This window comes from Podarcis cretensis (genome assembly GCF_951804945.1).
Source record: "Podarcis cretensis genome assembly, chromosome: 15".
NCBI classification, from domain to species: Eukaryota; Metazoa; Chordata; class Lepidosauria; order Squamata; family Lacertidae; genus Podarcis; species Podarcis cretensis.
Genome location: NC_137185.1, coordinates 14,763,704 through 14,780,537, shown reverse-complemented (window position 1 = coordinate 14,780,537; position 16,834 = coordinate 14,763,704). Strand labels below are relative to the sequence as shown.

Here is a 16,834-nt window from a genome sequence, read left to right as displayed (position 1 = left end):
TTCTTTCCGCTTGCCCGTTGCTGGATGGATGAAAGGGTGCCGTTAAGGCATGGCGGATGCCCAGTCCCAAAAGATACCGCTCAAACGTGCCTGACGTGAACTGCGGTCCGTTGTCAGAGACAAGGACATCAGGACACCCATGCGTTGCAAACAGGCCTCGCAGCACCCGGATGACGGCTTCGGTAGTGGTGGAGGGCATCAGGGCGACCTCCAGCCATTTGGAATAGGTGTCCACCACTACCATAAAGGTCAGGCCGTGAAAGGGGCCAGCCAGATCGATGTGCACCCTCGACCAGGGTGTCTTTGGTGTCTCCCAGGTGTGTCCCTTAGCTGCCGGTGGTGCAGGCCTCAACTCTTGGCACGCTTGACAGGCGGACACCCAGGCAGTGATGGCATCGTCCATATTAGGCCACCAGACGTAACACCGAGCCAACGCCTTCATTTTGACAATTCCCGGGTGGCCAACGTGCAGAGCCTCCAGGACGCGCTGACGGAGTCCCTGGGGAATCACGACGCGGTCTCCCCACAGCAGACAGCCGCGATGAGCTGAGAGTTCATGTTGTCTGGTTGCGAAGGGCTGGAACTCCGATGCAAAAGGCCCTTGTGGCCACCCCCTCCACACCCAGTTGAGCACCCGGCTGATGGTGCGATCCTGGGCAGACGCGGAGGCCACAGTGGCAGCCGATACAGGCGCTGCCGGAAGATCCTCAATCAGAAGGAGCGATGAAGCTGGAGCCGGGTCTTCCACAAATGCTGGAAGAGGGCAACGGCTGAGGGCGTCGGCATGGCCCACCGATTTCCCGGGGCGATGGATGAGCCGGTAGTGGTAGGCAGCCAGGAAAACAGTCCATCGCAGCATGCGTGGCGAGAGGACCGGTGGAGTTGGACGATCACCGGCGAGGAGGCCCAGGAGTGGCTTGTGGTCAGTGATGAGGTCAAAAGTCCTGCCATAGAGGTATTCATGGAACCTCTTCACTCCAGCCACAAGTGCCAGTGCCTCCTTGTCGAGCTGGCTGTAATTCCGTTCCGTCGGAGATAGCGTCCTGGAAAAGTAGGCGAGTGGTGCTTCTCTTCCGTCTGGAAAACGGTGACTAAGGACAGCACCGATGCCAAAAGGTGAGGCGTCGCAGGCAAGGACCAGCGGCCTGGATTCACTGTACTGTACCAGCACACTGTCTGATGAAAGGAGAGCCTTGACCGCGTTGAAGGCCGCCGTCTCCCGATGACCCCAGGCCCAAGGCGTCTTTGTGCTAAGGAGTTGGTGAAGAGGCTCAGCCACTGTGGCTTTGTGGGGCAGGAACATGTTATAAAAGTTCAGCAGCCCCAGGAACGCCTGCAACTCCGTCTTGTTCTTTGGATTGGGGGCCTGCTGGATAGCGCGGATCTTGGATGTGGTCGGGTGAAGGCCAGAGGCATCGATAAGATAGCCCAGGAACTCTACCTGTGGAACGGCGATCTGGCACTTTTCCCTCTTTACCTTGATCCCATCCTCATCGCCAGTGTTAAGTTGTGGGTTGACATAGCAGACGACACAGCGATTTCTCCAAGTAGCTCTTTATTTTGTAAGCTGGAATAGAACTGACTGCAAACAGCTCAGCCGGCCTGCTTTTATAGGCAGCCGGCTGTCAACATTGTAGCAACAACAGCCCAGCGTTTCCCACCTAAAATAACTGACGTGGACCTGAGTGAAAACTATCTACAGACCTGAGTGAAAACTATATACAGTATCCCCCTGCTGGCCCAGGGTGAAACTTCACTACATAACAACTAGCACGTGGCCCCCAGAAGGCTCTCCAAAAGCAAATGAGGCCCTTAGGCTGGAAAAGACCCCTCCGCAGGCTTTAAACCTCTATATCTCAGCTATTTCCCACCTGAACGTTTTAAAATTTGGCCACCCAACAGCTCTTCCCATCCAGACTCTCTGTGCAGAGTGTCACAAAATTGGGGTGCATGGTCGTAGTTTTATGTGGCGTAAAATGGGGCATGTGTTTAAAAAAAAGACAGTAGGGAACTCTGAATCCCACAGATAACAGCCGACAGTGGACAACCAAGAAAACCTACAAAGAGATACCAGAAATCCTGGAAAAGATACAGTGGCAGGATATACTGCCCTGAGATCTGCGGATGAAGGGCAGTATATTATTACTAATAAGAATAATTCATCACTTTAGTGGCGGCCTTCAGACATTGTTGGACTAAAGGTCCCCTCATCCCTGACAATTGGCCATGGTCTAGGATTGACGGCAGTTGTAGTCTGACAACCTCTGGACAGAACTAGGTTGGTGAAGACTGTGATAGGCAATAAGAGCTGCCTGAACATTCTCGTATGTAGAGGGAAAAGATTGTTGAAAATGTGCTTTGCAGCAGTGGCTGCCAGTGTTCTGGGGCCTGTGGGCGCCACTTCCTCCAAAATGGCTGCCATGTGAGTAGAGCGTAATGCAAAATGGCTGCCTGAGGTGGGGCGTAACACAAAATGGCTGCTGCTTCTAAAAGAGCATAAAAAGAGAGGCTCGCCAAGTAGTGTGGGAATGCCCCAGTTTTTTGGGAAAAGACGCCTGCACCAGCCACTGCTGTGCTTCCTCACAGGGAGAAGCAGCTCTTTGCCTTTGACCTTTGTTCAGAAAGTGGCTGGGTGTCCCATCCTCATCTCCAGTGAAATGTAGGTGGGTGAGGCAGCCTGGTGCAGTGGTTAGAGTATTGGACTAGGAGCTGGGAGACCAGGGTTTCAAACCTCACTTGGCCGAAGAAGCTGACTGGGTGACCTTGGGCCAGCTTAACCTACCTCATCAGGTTGTTTGGGAATTCAATGAGGAGAGGGGTTAGTGTACCAAGAAGGAAGAGTAAATAGACCCTCATGCATCCTGGATTTTTGAAGATATATTTATTGAGATTTTCGCAGGCATCATACAAGGTACTGATGTGCATTCTGCTGCCCGTGGGTGCTGCGTTGGCGACTGCTGATTTGAAAAGTTTGCCAAGGGAGATCAAGACCAGCTTTGCATTAAAAATGATTCATTTCTCTTGCTTTTCCCCAAAGAATGTAATTCATCTGTGTCCATCAACCATGGTTTGGGTGACACCCTAATTGTTGCGGCATCTATTGCAAGCCGATAGGTAGGATGTCTTGCCTGATCTCTGATTTCTGTATGATGTTGGCTTGCGTGGCATAACAGGAGAATGAAAAGAAAAGAAAATGATTCATTCGTTTGTTTGCTTGTTTTGTTTTGTTTTCGGGATTTATACCCCGTCCAATAAAATCCCCAGGATGGCTTACAAAATTTCAGGGCACAATAAAACAAATTGAAAACATACAAAAGAAGCAATAAAAAAGCAATAGCAGTAGCATAAAAAATACCCCCATACAATCCCAGCCAAGATAAAATAAGAGCAAATTGAATTAAAAGGCCTGAGAAAATTAAGCACTTCTTTGCTTGATGCCAAAACTGCAGAACAGAGCCAGCAGGGGGCACCATTTTTTATTGGGGAGGGGCTGTCCATGTAGAAATTTGGAATTTGGGGAGATTGACACAGGTTGCTTCTCCTGCCCTGCCTTCCCCCAGGTCACACCCCTCAGAGAGAGAGAGAGAGAGAGAGACAGAAAGCAAAGATACACCCCGACAATAGTTTGCTTTTTCCATGGAGTCCGGGTAAAAATTGGATCCTGCAGAATAAAAATGGGTCTTCTTGAATTTGCACAGTTTTACCATCATCAGATTAAAAGATGAGGATAATGATTCTGCTCTTTAACTGAAAGGTTTCCCAGGGCAATGCACAAACCATTTGTTCTTTGTATTTTACTAGTGGGGTGTGCTCAGAACTGCCCAGGACTTTTTTGAAACCAGTAAACAATACAGCTTTTAAACGGATAGTGTAACTTGTGAGCTGAGTGATATCTCTTTGAGGGGGAAACCGCAGGTGCCAGGAGTTTTGTGGGGAAGTCCTGTGCATTAAATTATGTGTGTTGAACGTGCTTTAAGTGTATTGTGTGGCTCTGCCCAAAGTGTGTCCATGACTATTAGCTTTGCTAGCAAAGTAGAACCTCCATGTTCAGAAGCAGCCTATCTGAATAGCCGAGGGGGAAGGGAGCCATCTTCTGAGCTGGCAGTGACTGAGCAGCAGGGCTGGATAGAGTAGGGCTTCATACTGTACACATACAGCCATCTCTGTGGATCTGAATCATAACAATAAAACTCGTGGGCATCCAATGAAGCTGAATGTTGGAAGATTCAGGACAGACAAAAAAAAAGTCTTTCTCCACTCAGTGCAGAGTTAGCCTACAGAACTCCCTCCCACAGGAGGCAGTGATGGCCACCCACTTGGGTGGCTTTAAAAGAGGCTTGGACAAATTCATGGAGTTTGAGAGGGCTACCGATGGTTAGAAGCCATTATGGAAGCTGTGCTGTGCCTCCACAGTTGCTGGAAACCACAGGAGGGGAGAGCGCTCCTGCGTTCGAATCCTGCTTGTGGGCTCCCCATAAGGGGAATCTGGTTGGCCACTGGGAGAACAGGATGCTGAGCTGCATGGGCCATTGGCTGGAATCAGCAGACTCTTCTTATCTTCCTTTGTGAAATTTATTAACCAAAGAAGGATGTAGATTACCACCTGTGCATTATTTGGGGCACATTTCCCCTTGTTCTTGCAGAGGATGATCGGAAAGGACTCTTGTCCCAAACACGATTCCAGCCGTTAACATTAACGGGGTTGCTCATGTCTCTCTCCCAATGCCTTTTCTTTTCAATTGTATATTATTACCGGTAAGTCTCGACATTTTTGTCGACTTTCCACCCCGTTTCCCATGGAGTTGTTTCTTCACTCTATCATCTGTCTATTAAAGCACAACCGCAATATTATAATCTAATTACTTCTGTTGCTCATAGCTCAAATCCTGCTCGCGAGGTCATCGTACTATAATATTTCTTCAAGTGGTCCAAAAAAGGCACCCGTTCTTCCAAAATACATTCATCGATACATTCTCTTAATTTTGCTGTTAATTTTGCCAGTTCTGCATTCGGAGTAGGTGTATCTCTCTCCCGGTGATTCTTTAATGTTGGGGTTCCTTGCTGCCGGGCTTGCGGTTCTCTGTTCCTGCCCAAGTACCATAGCGACCGTTATTTTTTATGTCCTGAATTGCAGCTTATGGTATTTTAGTGGGATGGGTCAGGTCTTTCCTTGGAATGGCAGGCGTTCTGCCATTTGACCAGCGCATTGGGACCTCTGCATTGCACCTCCGAGCAGCAGCCGGGAGTGGGTGGGTCCCAGCTGCCCTCTGATCTCCTGAGCTGTGAGACGGAGTCAGAGTTATTAATAAGCAATCACCTTCATTAACCCACTTAATTGCATGCAGATTGTGTCCTTCAATCAGCAGCTCTTGGCAGAGCGGAGATGCCTCCACAAAGTATTTATGGTTCACAGCCAAAATGTCTGTCAGGGAGATGGGGATGGAAACAGGGGAGGGGGGTGTTGCTTGTGTCAGAAAAGGGGGCGAGGAGGGGGTGGTGTCAGTGTGTCTTAACCCCAGGCAGAAGCATTTGGAAGGGACGCAATCCGTAAAAACGAGTCATAATATTTTGGTACCCGGTTCCAAAGGGTGTGAACCAGAGCTGGCAACAACACAAAAAGGGAGGATAAAAGAAATGGCTATGCACTCTAATTTCGTTGTTCTTTTTTCGTTGTCTTTAACTGCTTTCCTAGCATGGAGGGCACCTGTTTGGTCTGCTGGGTTGACATTTTGTGGAACTCCCCACCACCACAAAATCCCTTTCCTGATCAGTAAGAGTGCATCTCAGTTTCCATGCCAGTTTCGTATGCATTCCTTATTAAGCCCTGGTTGCAAAAAAGTACGCACCTCTGCACTTGCTTTCCCCTACAACAGAGAGGCAGTGTAGTATAGTGGTTAGTGTTCCATGTTAGGAAGTGGGAGACATGGGTTCAAATCCCTAATTGGGCATAAGGCTCCTTGGGTGACCAGGGACCAATCACTGTCCCTCGGCCTAACCTATCTCACAGGGTTGTTTAGGGGATAAAATGGGGACAGGGAGAAAACTTTGTGAACCACCTCGAGCTCCTTGGAGGAAATGTTGAATATAAATGGACTAGATGGGCCATGGGCCTGATCCACCAGCCTCTTTTTAATGTTCTCATGAAAGAAAGGACTTTTGCAAAACTCTTGGCTTCCTCAAAAGTAAGGAACTGCCAAGGGGAATCCCTGCATTCTGCCTGTGAGGATTTCACAGAGATGTCCTCTCCTCTGTTTCAAATGTTCTTTCTGTTAACTGCTGGAGAATGCAGGAGTATTTTTTTTCATGTGTGTTGAACGTGTAAGAAAGTGAAGGTATTTGGGGAAATGATATATGATTGGGGGGGGGGGAGATGTTTCAAGTGATTATACCAAACAACAACACATCCCTGAAGCTTTTCTCTCAGGGGTTTTAGGGACAGAAATTCCAAAAAAAGGAAAAGATAATTAAGCTATGTATCTAATGACAGCAGCTAGAATTCTCTATGCACAAAAATGGAAGGAAGAAGTTCCTATCAAAGAAGAATGGATAAGTAAGGTGATGGACTATGTGGAATTGGCAAAGTTAGCAGCCAAAATAAGAGAAACTCATGACTATTGTTTTGTGGAAGAATGGAAGCCTTTTCAGATTACTTAAAGAAATGCTATAGTATGATGAACTCAGGATTTGAACAACAAACAACAAAAGGAATTAGAGATTATTGTATTGTTGTAGTATAAGAAATAGAAGGGAGGAGAAATAAGAAACACAATGGAAAATGGGGTAGGAGGTCAGCAAAACAGATGAAAACAATTATTATGTATTGGAACATTTGAACATTTAATAAAGTATAACGGGAGTGGGGGAGAGAATGCAGGAGTAATTTTTGAAAACCTTGAATTATTGTGGCCCGTTCTTCTTGTTGATACGTAATTATATTGCTTTATCTTTTTTGCAAACCGCTTTGAGGTTTTTCGTTTTTGCAACCAAGTGGGATATAGATTTCATGAAGTGGACAACCCTATTTCCGGGAAAGCCGATGTTACTGGAGTGGTACCCCCTAGTGTCTGGGAGGTGCACTGCAGGGTGACCGGCCTGACCGCCTTTGACTCCCTCTTTCTCTCTCTCTTTTTCTGCAGCTCACGCCAAGGTCCTCCCCACTAGCTCGGAGCCCCCAGAGACCTCCCAGCCTCCCTCGGCTCCTGCCACTCTCCCGGTGAGCTACCGCCTGTCCAACACCCGACTGGCCTTCTTCCTGCGGGAGACGCGGCCTCCAGGCTGGAACGCCAGCCTGACGCGCTCAGAGCCCTTTGTCGTCTTCCAGACCAAGGAGTTGCCAGTCCTGAACGTCTCCCTGGGGCCTTTTGGCGCCAGCCTGGCCTTGCCCAAAGAACTCCTCCAGCCTTCCAGCACCCTGGAGATCCCTGAGCGGCTGACAGTCAACTGGAAGGTGCGCGCCTTCATCGTCCGAACGCGGGTGCCGGCCACCCAGCCCACGGCGCAGGTTCTTTTCTACGTCGCTGGCAGGGACTGGGACGACTTCGGCGCCACCGAGCGACTGCCCTGCGTGAGGCTGCACGCTTTCCGCGAGGCCCGCGAGCTGCGCACCTCCTGCCGCCTGCGGGGCGTCCTGGCCTCCTGCCTGGCCCAGGCTGAGCTGCCCCAGGCCTGGTTTGGACCCTCGGCCGTGCCCCTGGGGCGGAGGAAAGCGCTGGAGGGGATGGACCTTTCTGGGGACACCCAGCAAGTGGAGCTGTACTACACCCTCCACGCACCCGACGGGGCAGGGGACTGCGGGGGAGAGGGGGCTGGGCGAAGGGGGGGCGGAGGGGCACGGGCAGAGGGTCCCACGCAGCACCCGCTGCTCCGCATTGGCAGCCTGAGGCTGGTGCAACCGCCCCCCGCCCCAGTCTTCCAGGAGCAGCGGCTAGACGACAACGTCTTCATTCAGCTGCCAGAGAAACCTCTCAAGCCCGGGGAGGTGCTGAGCATCGTCCTCTACCTGATGAACAACTCGACGGTCGAGCACTTCACCCTCAGGTAAGCAGCGCCTCGGGCAGCGGTTGGACGGGATGGTTGCTGCAGCGTCCAAATCACATGTGTCGCTCTCTAGGTGGGAGTGTTGCTTGGCTAGGACTCACTGGCAGTAATGCATGAGGGAAGGAGAGGGAAACGTCTTTACCCGCAGGAAGCTGGCTTCCAAGGAGGTCTCTGAAAGCAAGGCTCTAGTCCTCATGGTTCTAAATAAAGGACTGAATCAGGAATCGTAGCATCGTAGAGTTGGAAGGCACCCCAAGGATAATCTAGTCCAACCCCCCCCCAATGCAGGAATCTCAACCAAAGCATCCATGACAGATGCCCATCCAACCTCCGCTTAAAAACCTCTAAGGAAGGAGAGTCCACAAGCTCCCAAGGGAGACCATTCCACTGTCATACAGCTCTGACTATCAGAAAGTTCTTCCTGGTGTTTAGATCAAATCTCCTTTCTTGTCATTGGAAGCCATTGGTTCGAGTCCTGTCCTCCAGAGCAGGAGAAAACAAGCTTGTTCCAACTTCCATGTGACAACCCTTGAGATATTCGAAGATGGCTCTCATATCTCCTCTCAAGTCTTCTCTTTTCCAGGCTAAACATGCCCAGTTCCTTCAAGCGCTCCTCATAAGGCTTAGTTTCCAGACCCTTGATCATCTTGGTTGCCCTCCTCTGCACACATTCCAGCTTGTCAATATCCATCTTAAATTGTGATACCCAGAAATGGACACAGTATTCCAGGTGGGGTCTGACCAAGGCAGAATAGAGTGGTCCTATGACTTCCCTTGATCAGGACAGTATATTTCTGCTGATGCAGCCTAGAATAGCATTAGCAAGCCTCTTCATGCCAAGTCTATTGGCCCATCCAGCACAGCTTTGTTTACACTGATTGCCAGTGGCTTTCCTGGGCATCACACATGAATCTCTCTCAGCACTGCCTTTGGAGAACCTAGGGGATCGAACCTGCGACCTTTTGCTTGCAGGTCAGATGTTCTGCCCCTGAGCTGTTGTCCTTCCTCCAAGATTAAAGCAAGATTGCAGTCCTCATGGGTCGAGGGAAAAAAAGACTGATTCAAATAGGAACATATTGTATACTGAATCTAGCCATTGGTCCACCTACCTCAATATTGTCAGCACTGAATGGCAGCAGATCGCCAGGGCTTCAGGAGTGAGTCTCTGCCAGAGCCTTGCCTGGAGATGATCTACCCTGGAGCTCTGGTCTGCCTCCATGTAAGGTAGCTTTTTAATGTAGTTGCCTGGAGACTTGATTTTTTCCTTATCACCCTTGAGCTGTGAGTTTAAAATCCACCTCCTTGTCTTGTTTGTATCTGGAGACCCAGCAACGATCCTTCTGTGTTCTCCTTTCAATGAGACCTTCTCAATATTCATGGATTTATTCATGGTGTTAGAAAGCAGCCACGTTCTACACACCCTGGAAATCTGTGTTCGGTGCCAGGAACAGCTGATTTCGGTGCCTTATGTCAATTAGGCAAAGTGGGGGACATTTGCATAATTTATTTCATTTTGCATCATCTCCTCGGATCAACTGTTCAAATCACTTCTGGGTTTTTTTTTGCTCGTTGGCTCAGGGAGCTATCCAAGCTGGCAAACATTCATAGAATTGTAGAGTTGGAAAGGGCACCTAGCGTCATCTAGACTAACCCCCCTGCAATGCAAGAATCAGAGATAAAGAATCCCTTACAGATGTTTTGAAAACTTCCCATGAATCACAGAATTGTAGAACTATGGAGCTGGAAGGTTCTTGACTTTTTGCGAAACGGCATCATTCACTCGGCACATGACCTGTGCGAAAAAGCAACCCCGCATTGCAAATAGATGCAAATGGGTTGTATTATTTATTCATCATTGTTCTCATCGCAGAGTTGGATGTTTTCCCTGGGATCCAAATTCGAGCAGCAAGGTTTTCCAGCTCCCAGGGATCCAGAGCCCCTGTTGGGCCCTCTGCCTTTCTTTCCATCTATTCAGTCCATCTGTTATTTATTTATTCCTCCCACCCACCCTGAAGATGAAAGTTTGACTTGCCTCACGAATCAAAAACAAGACAATATGAGCTTTTAGAATTGGCAGAAAGCTAGCATTGCAGCAGCATTTGGAACATGGAAGGGAAACCCTTGTTAGGTCAAGCGCAACAATCCCTTGTGAGCAACTCCTTGAGAGCCACATGCTGCTGGTAGGCTGGGCCTGAGGCCAAAAGCGGGTGGCAAAATATTTCATAGAATTGTAGAGTTGGAAGGGACCCACTCAAGGGTCATTTAGTCTAACCCACTGCTGAATCTCAGCTAAAACATCCATGACAGATGGCCATCCAAGCTCTGCTTGGAAACCTCCCAAAGGAGACTGTTCATTTTCACATTTACTGTACAGTAGGCTACATTCCAGCCAGTGGTTGCTGGTGCTCTTTGGGGCTGGTGGGAAGAAGGCAGGTAGCCCAAACAGTACAGTAGTACCTCGGCTTAAGAACTTAATTTGTTCTGGAGGTCCGTTCTTAACCTGAAACTGCTCTTAACCTGAGGTACCAATTTAGCTAATGGGGCCTCCCGCTGCTGCTGCGCCCCCCCCCCATTTCTGTTCTCACCCTGAAGTAAAGTTCTTAACCTGAGGTACTATTTCTGGGTTAGCAGAGTCTGTAACCTGAAGCATCTGTAACCTGAATTGTCTGTAACCCGAGGTACCACTGTAATGGGAGCTGGAGCCATTAGGAAGCAGAGTCAACTCATTCTCACTCTGCCCCTATCCTCCCCACCCTGCTAAGTTCTGCAAGGGAAAAAGATGAGAGACAGGTGAAATGAAATCCATGTGAAGCATAATGAAACTATGGAACTCACTGCCACAGGATGCAGTGTTGTTCTCCAAACTCAAATGACTTCAAAAGAAGATTGGACACAATATGGCTAACCTGCCTGCTCCGACCCCGATATAAAACAAACATGCCCCACTGCAATCAACTGAATGCAGCCAACCAAGCTGTGGGCCCCTGATCTCTCGCAATGTCAGTAATGATAAATAAATATATATATGAGCAATGGACCTGCCCAAGTGATGCTGACACAAACCCCTGCGCTAACACTATGCAACAGGGCCGAAAGAACAACACTCTTCCTCCCTCTCTTTTCCCCCAACCGCAAGATGTCTACGACAAAAGTGTCTCTCACTTTGAAAAACGTGAAATGTGAAAAATATGAAAAAGACTCTGTGAAATGAAAGTGGAGATGATAGACACCCTTTTCCCTGTTTGTTTGTTTGTTTGTTTGTTTGTTTGTTTGTTTGTTTGGTTTGTAACACAAAAACTTTGATAAAAACTATTTAAAAAAGAAGAATTGGACAGATTCATGGAAGATAAGGCAATCCATGGCTGCTGTTCCTGGTCACTATTCTCTCCCTCCATGGTTGGAGGCAGTAATGCTTATGAATACCAGTTGCTTGTTTTCTGCTGCTCCAGAGGGTAGGACTCAAATGGTGATTCAAATGGTGAGAAAGGAGATTAAAGATTAGGAAGAACTTTCTGAGGGTAAGAGCTGTTCGACCGTGGAATGGCTATTTCAGAAAGTGGTGGGCTCTCCTTCATTGGATGTATTTTTTAAAAGAGAGGTTGGGTGGCCATCTGTCAGGGATTCTTTAGCTGTGATTCCCGCACTGCCAAGGGGGTTGGGATAGAGGACCTCTGGGGATCCCTTCCGACTTCACCCTTCTGATTCTAACCCACTGTTATGGCTGCCCCCCTCCGTAAAGGCCGAGCTTGCCGTTTCAGTTCATTTGAACAAATTTGGGAAGGTTTAAGCGACTTGCCCGAGGGTGTATGAGGAGGAGGGGTGGGAGCCAAACTTGAGGGTCCTTCAGAAACAGGTGTTGCTCTCCTCTGTCTCTTCCTGCTTGGCAGAGTGAAGGCCAAGAAAGGGGTGAATCTCCTCACGACCAGATCCAGGCACCCCAAGTGGCTCGTGAATGCGGAGTTCCAGACTGGCAGCAAACACTCCACCTCAACCGTCGATGTGGCCTGGATCGGCGGTGCTCAACCCAGGTAGGATGCACTTCTGAGATTTTTGGCCAGCATTGCCCATGCGCTTTTAAATTTTTTAATGCAGCGGTTACTAGACACAATGGCTGTGTTTCACGTGATGTCCTCGTGAGGCCACCGTGTGCTTGTCAGGTAGACTGTCCCACTTACTGGCACCAAGATTGGTTAGCATTGGATACCAGCTGAAGACTTATCTTTTCAGTAGATTTTTTTTGGGGGGGGGTGCAGAGAGATGACTTGATTGCAGGGAACTGTCTTATTGCACAGTACTAGTGCATGTGTGTTGTTTTTTTGCAGTCATTTTTAAATAAATTTTATTTTTCAGTTTTACATTTTTTACAAACATACAAATCCAATGATTTCCCAGTAAACATATATATTTTGACTCCCCACCCCTTTTGCAGTTTCTTATATTTTTAATTCTTAACACTGCATTCCCCACCTTATTCCAATTATTAATTACTCCCTAATTTTTCTTTAACATTACATTTAGCTGCTTGTTTTAGGTCAATGTTGCTAATGAACTTATTATATGTGTACAAAAACTTTTCAGATATACCACGAATTTCCCCTGTCCTTTAATAAAGTTTCTTTCTTCTTGGTTTCTTATTGTTCCAGTAAGTTTTGCCATTTCGGCATAGTCCATTAATTTAATCTGCCACTCCTTCTTGTTTGGGACAGGGTCTTCTTTCCATCTCTGAGCATGAATTATTCAGGCTGCAGTTGCAGCATACATAAACAGGTGTTTTTTGTCTTTAGGTAGCTCGGGTTCAATCCAAGCAAGGCGAAGAGCTTAAAAGACCTTTTTGCTCAGTGTCCATTTGGGGTTTCCCAGTGCAGAAAGAACTTTTAAGCTCTCTGCCTTGTTTCTAGGAGCATTGGGGAAACTTTTTCTCCTCTTTACCTTCTAGATGTGGGGCAGTTCTAAAGATTTGGGTGTACCTGACTTTCATGTACGCACAGAACTCATGTATCTGAACCCCCATGTAAGGTGCAGTTGTACTGTATAGTGGATTGCCGTGTATTCTTGTTGAATTGATTCAAACCTTTTCTTTTCCTGTTCCTAAGTGGTTTGTGCTTGTGTCCTTATTGTATTTAGCAAGATTTATATTCTGCTTAATTAAAAAGAAAAAGAAAAAAACCTCTAAGCAGTTTACATAAAAGCATTCATTCAAAACTGCAGCAAAAGCACTTTCAGAACAGCAGACATAATGCAATCAAGTGACTATAGATAAAATCAGTGGTTTTTAAAACATGTATACCGAATGAAATGTTGAGAAGGGAAGTGGAGATTGATAAATTGGCAGGATTTATTTGGGACAGTTGAGGGAGTTGGGTATGTTTAGCCTGGAAAAGGGGAGACTCAGAGGAGATAGGAGAGCCATCTTCTAGTATCTAAAGGGCTGCCACATGGAAGCTGGAGCAAGCTTGTTTTCACCTGCTCTGGAGGACAGGACTCAAACCAATGGCATCAAATAATGAGAAAGGAGATTCTGTCTAAACATCAGGAAGAACTTTCTGACAGTCAGAGCTGTTTGACAGTGGAACGGTCTCCCTCTGGAGGTTGTGGACTCTCCTTCCTTGGAGCTTTTTAAGCGGAGGTTGGATGGGCGTCTGTGATGGATGCTTTGGTTGAGTTTCCTGAATTTCAGGGGGTTGGACCAGATGACCCTCAGGGTCCCTTCCTGCTCTATGCTTCTATGATTCTGTGAGCTACAGTTTCGCAACGTTTTAAATAAACTTGTCGTATCCAGCAGTAATTAAAAAGTGGCTTAAGATACAGGCATAATGGTTTAGTGTGGATGAACTCCTGTGAACTGGTCTGTATGCTAGTGATTTATGTTAATGAGATTTTCTTAGAACGGATTCATTCTGTCTTTGTTCTTTTAATCTCTGATTGTTTACAGCTGCGCCTCTTTGGAGTCTTGCAGACTGGTGGTAGTTGTTTTTAAAATTACATTTCTGCGGAGGCTTGCCTGAACCTAGAAAGAAGTATGTTAGCTAGCGTTTATTCGCAGACCTTGTATCTTGCCCTTTATCTTGGCGGGGGGGGGGGGGGCTGGGAGCCCGTTTTCACTCCCCAAGAAATGCTTTCAGCCCCATCATTGTCAACCGCTCCATGGGTTGGCATCTGTCAGTCTTGGGAGACAATGGAGGAGTGTGCCTTTGGGGGTGAAGTCAAACCCCTGGGCGGTTGCTGCGTCTGTCGTGTCTGTAGAGACCAACATGGGAGAGATATGTTTTGTTGCAGCTGGGGCAGACGAAAGTGTCTGCTTATGCTGCTGCAGATGCATCACAGCGTTCCTTCTCTCTGCGCTCCTCCTCTGGCCACTTCTGTGGATGCACAACCTGACTGCCTGTCTCAAGGCACTGCGGTCGTCTGCAAGGGATTCCCACATGGCGTGGATTGACGTTGCCAGCCTTCATGCCATGTTTGCAGACATCTTGGTCTGCCAGCAGTCCTGGTGCCTGAAGCCAGTTCCCCCATACAGCACGTCCTCCGACCTGGTGGAATGCTCTTGTCCCATGAGACTAGGGCCCTTCAGGATTTAACCTCCTTCCATCGGGCCTGTAAAACAGAGCTATTCACCCGCTCTGAGACCGCACAGCAAATTCTCCCCTGGCCTCCTCGCTGGCGCAAGTAGGACCAATTCAGCCAGCTAGCCTTGGGGATTAACTGATTGATTTTTTTATTTTTGAATTTTATTGTTATTCATGTTTTTATACCGTATTTTTTGCTGCTTTTATAATTAAGTGTTTTAAAGTGTTTTAATTTGTTGTTAGCCGCCCTGAGCCCGGTTTTTGAACCGGGAAGGGCGGGGTATAAATCAAAAATTATTATTATTATTTATTATTCTTTGGGGATCCTGCCCTCTTCCAGTCTGTGGAACTGGCAAAATCGGATGACTTTGACATCCGATTGGAGGGCGTTCCACAGGGTGGGTGCCACTACCGAGAAGGCCCTCTGCCTGGTTCCCTGTAGCTTTGCTTCTTGCAATGAGGGAACCGCCAGAAGGCCCTCAGCGCTGGACCTCAGCGTCCAGGCAGAATGATGGGGGTGGAGACACTCCTTCAGGTATACTGGGAAAGAGCCCTGTTTGAAATCAGACTCAGTTAGTGGAGACAATATTGAGCTAGAGAGTTGCATAAGGCAGCTTCTTTTCATAGAACTGTAGAGTTGGAAGGGACCAGAAGAGTCATCAAGTCCACCTCCCTGCAAATGCAGCAATCTTTACACCCAATGTGGAGCTTAAACCCACAACCCTGAGATTAAGGGCCTTGTGCTCTACCAACTGAGCTATCCCAGAGCATTTTATTCCAAAGTAATTCTTTATTCAGAACCATAAGGTCTATAATCCTAAAAAGAAAGGGAGGCTCATAGCTCAGTGGCAGAGCAAGATCTCTGTTCAGTCTCCAGACAGGACAGGGAACGTTCCTCATACAAAACCCTGGAGAACGGCTGCTGCCAGTCAGTGCAGGCACTGCTGGGCTAAATGGACCAAGGGTCTTGGACGGCTTCTGCTGTTAGGAGAGAAGGGTTGTTGGTCAATGGTAGGAATTTTGCTTTGCGAAGGTCCCAAGTCCAGTCTCCAGGTAGGACAGAGAACACCCCTTGCCTAAAACGCTGGAGAGATGCTGCCAGTTAGTGTTGGCAAGCCTGAACTAGAGGTAGCAAAGGTCTGCCTTGGCGTAAGGCAACTTCCTATGGGGGCCAGGAGTACCGTATTTTTTGCACCATAGGATGCACTTTCCCCCTCCTAAATAGCAAGGGAAAATGTGTGTGCGTCCTATGGAGCGAATGCAGGGGGGAGGCAGGCGGGAAAAGCCCCCAAGAGCCGCACATAAGCTTCGTGCGCTCTTGCGGGCTTTTCCCCAGGAGGGAGAAGGGACTGGCTGGCCGCATCAGTCCCTTCTACCTCCTCGGGGAAAAGCCCCCAAGAGCGGCGCCCTCTTTAAAGGCTGCGCGGCTCCTGCGGGCATTTCTACGAGGTGGGGGAATCCCGCAGCCCCTTTAAAGAGCGTGCGGCTTCTGCGGGAGGTGGGGGAAGCTGCAGCAGATTCCCTCCTCCCGGGCTCCCTTTGAAGCGGCAATGTGGGAGGGGAGCAGCTTACACTTGTGTAAGCAGCTCCTCTCCCACTTTCCTGCTTCAAAGCAACTACGGAGGAGGGAAGGAAGGGGACCATGGATCCTCCGCTGCTGACGGCTGCAGCGGATTCCCTCCTCCGTGATTGCTTTGAAGCAGCAAAGTGGGAGGGGAGCAGCTTACACTCGTGTAAGCAGCTCCTCTCCCACTTTCCTGCTTCACAGTGGAGGGAATCCACTGCAGTTGCGAGTAGAGGATCCATGACTCCACTTCCTTCCCTCAAAGCAGGGTGCGGGGGTACAGGTGGGAAAGACAGCAGGAAATAGATGCCAGGCAGGAAGACACAACCACACTTTGACCACTGAAAGTCCACCCCAGCCTCCCCAGATTTCCGCCGAGACGGCCAGGCTAATATCGATGGCCATAAGTCTGGCTCAGCATTATTAACTGGACTTAGATAAGCCATGGTTCCCCTTCCTACCCTCCTCTGAGGCTCGATTTAAAGCAGCAAAGCGGACAGGAGCCACCCGCTTTGCTGCTTTAAATAGTTTAGTGCAACATTTTATTCAGAATATTTTGTGTGTGTGTTTTCCTCCTCTAAAAAAGAGGTAAGGAAGTTAGGAGCAGGGGGGGTGGGGTGGAGCAAGATTGATGGACACTTGAGGAAGACCCGTCTAGTCGAGCATC

At 48.4% G+C, this 16,834-nt stretch overlaps 1 protein-coding gene across 1 annotated transcript in view; it reads left to right on the top strand.

Moving 5' to 3' along the window:
• Positions 1–16,834, top strand: part of TMEM132E (transmembrane protein 132E) — a 124,751-nt gene that overhangs the window by 83,612 nt on the left and 24,305 nt on the right. The window contains exons 2-3 of the mRNA XM_079956008.1: positions 7,137–8,037; positions 11,925–12,065. Coding sequence (XP_079812134.1) covers positions 7,137–8,037; positions 11,925–12,065 — 1,042 coding nt within the window. The remainder of the gene's footprint in view (positions 1–7,136; positions 8,038–11,924; positions 12,066–16,834) is intronic.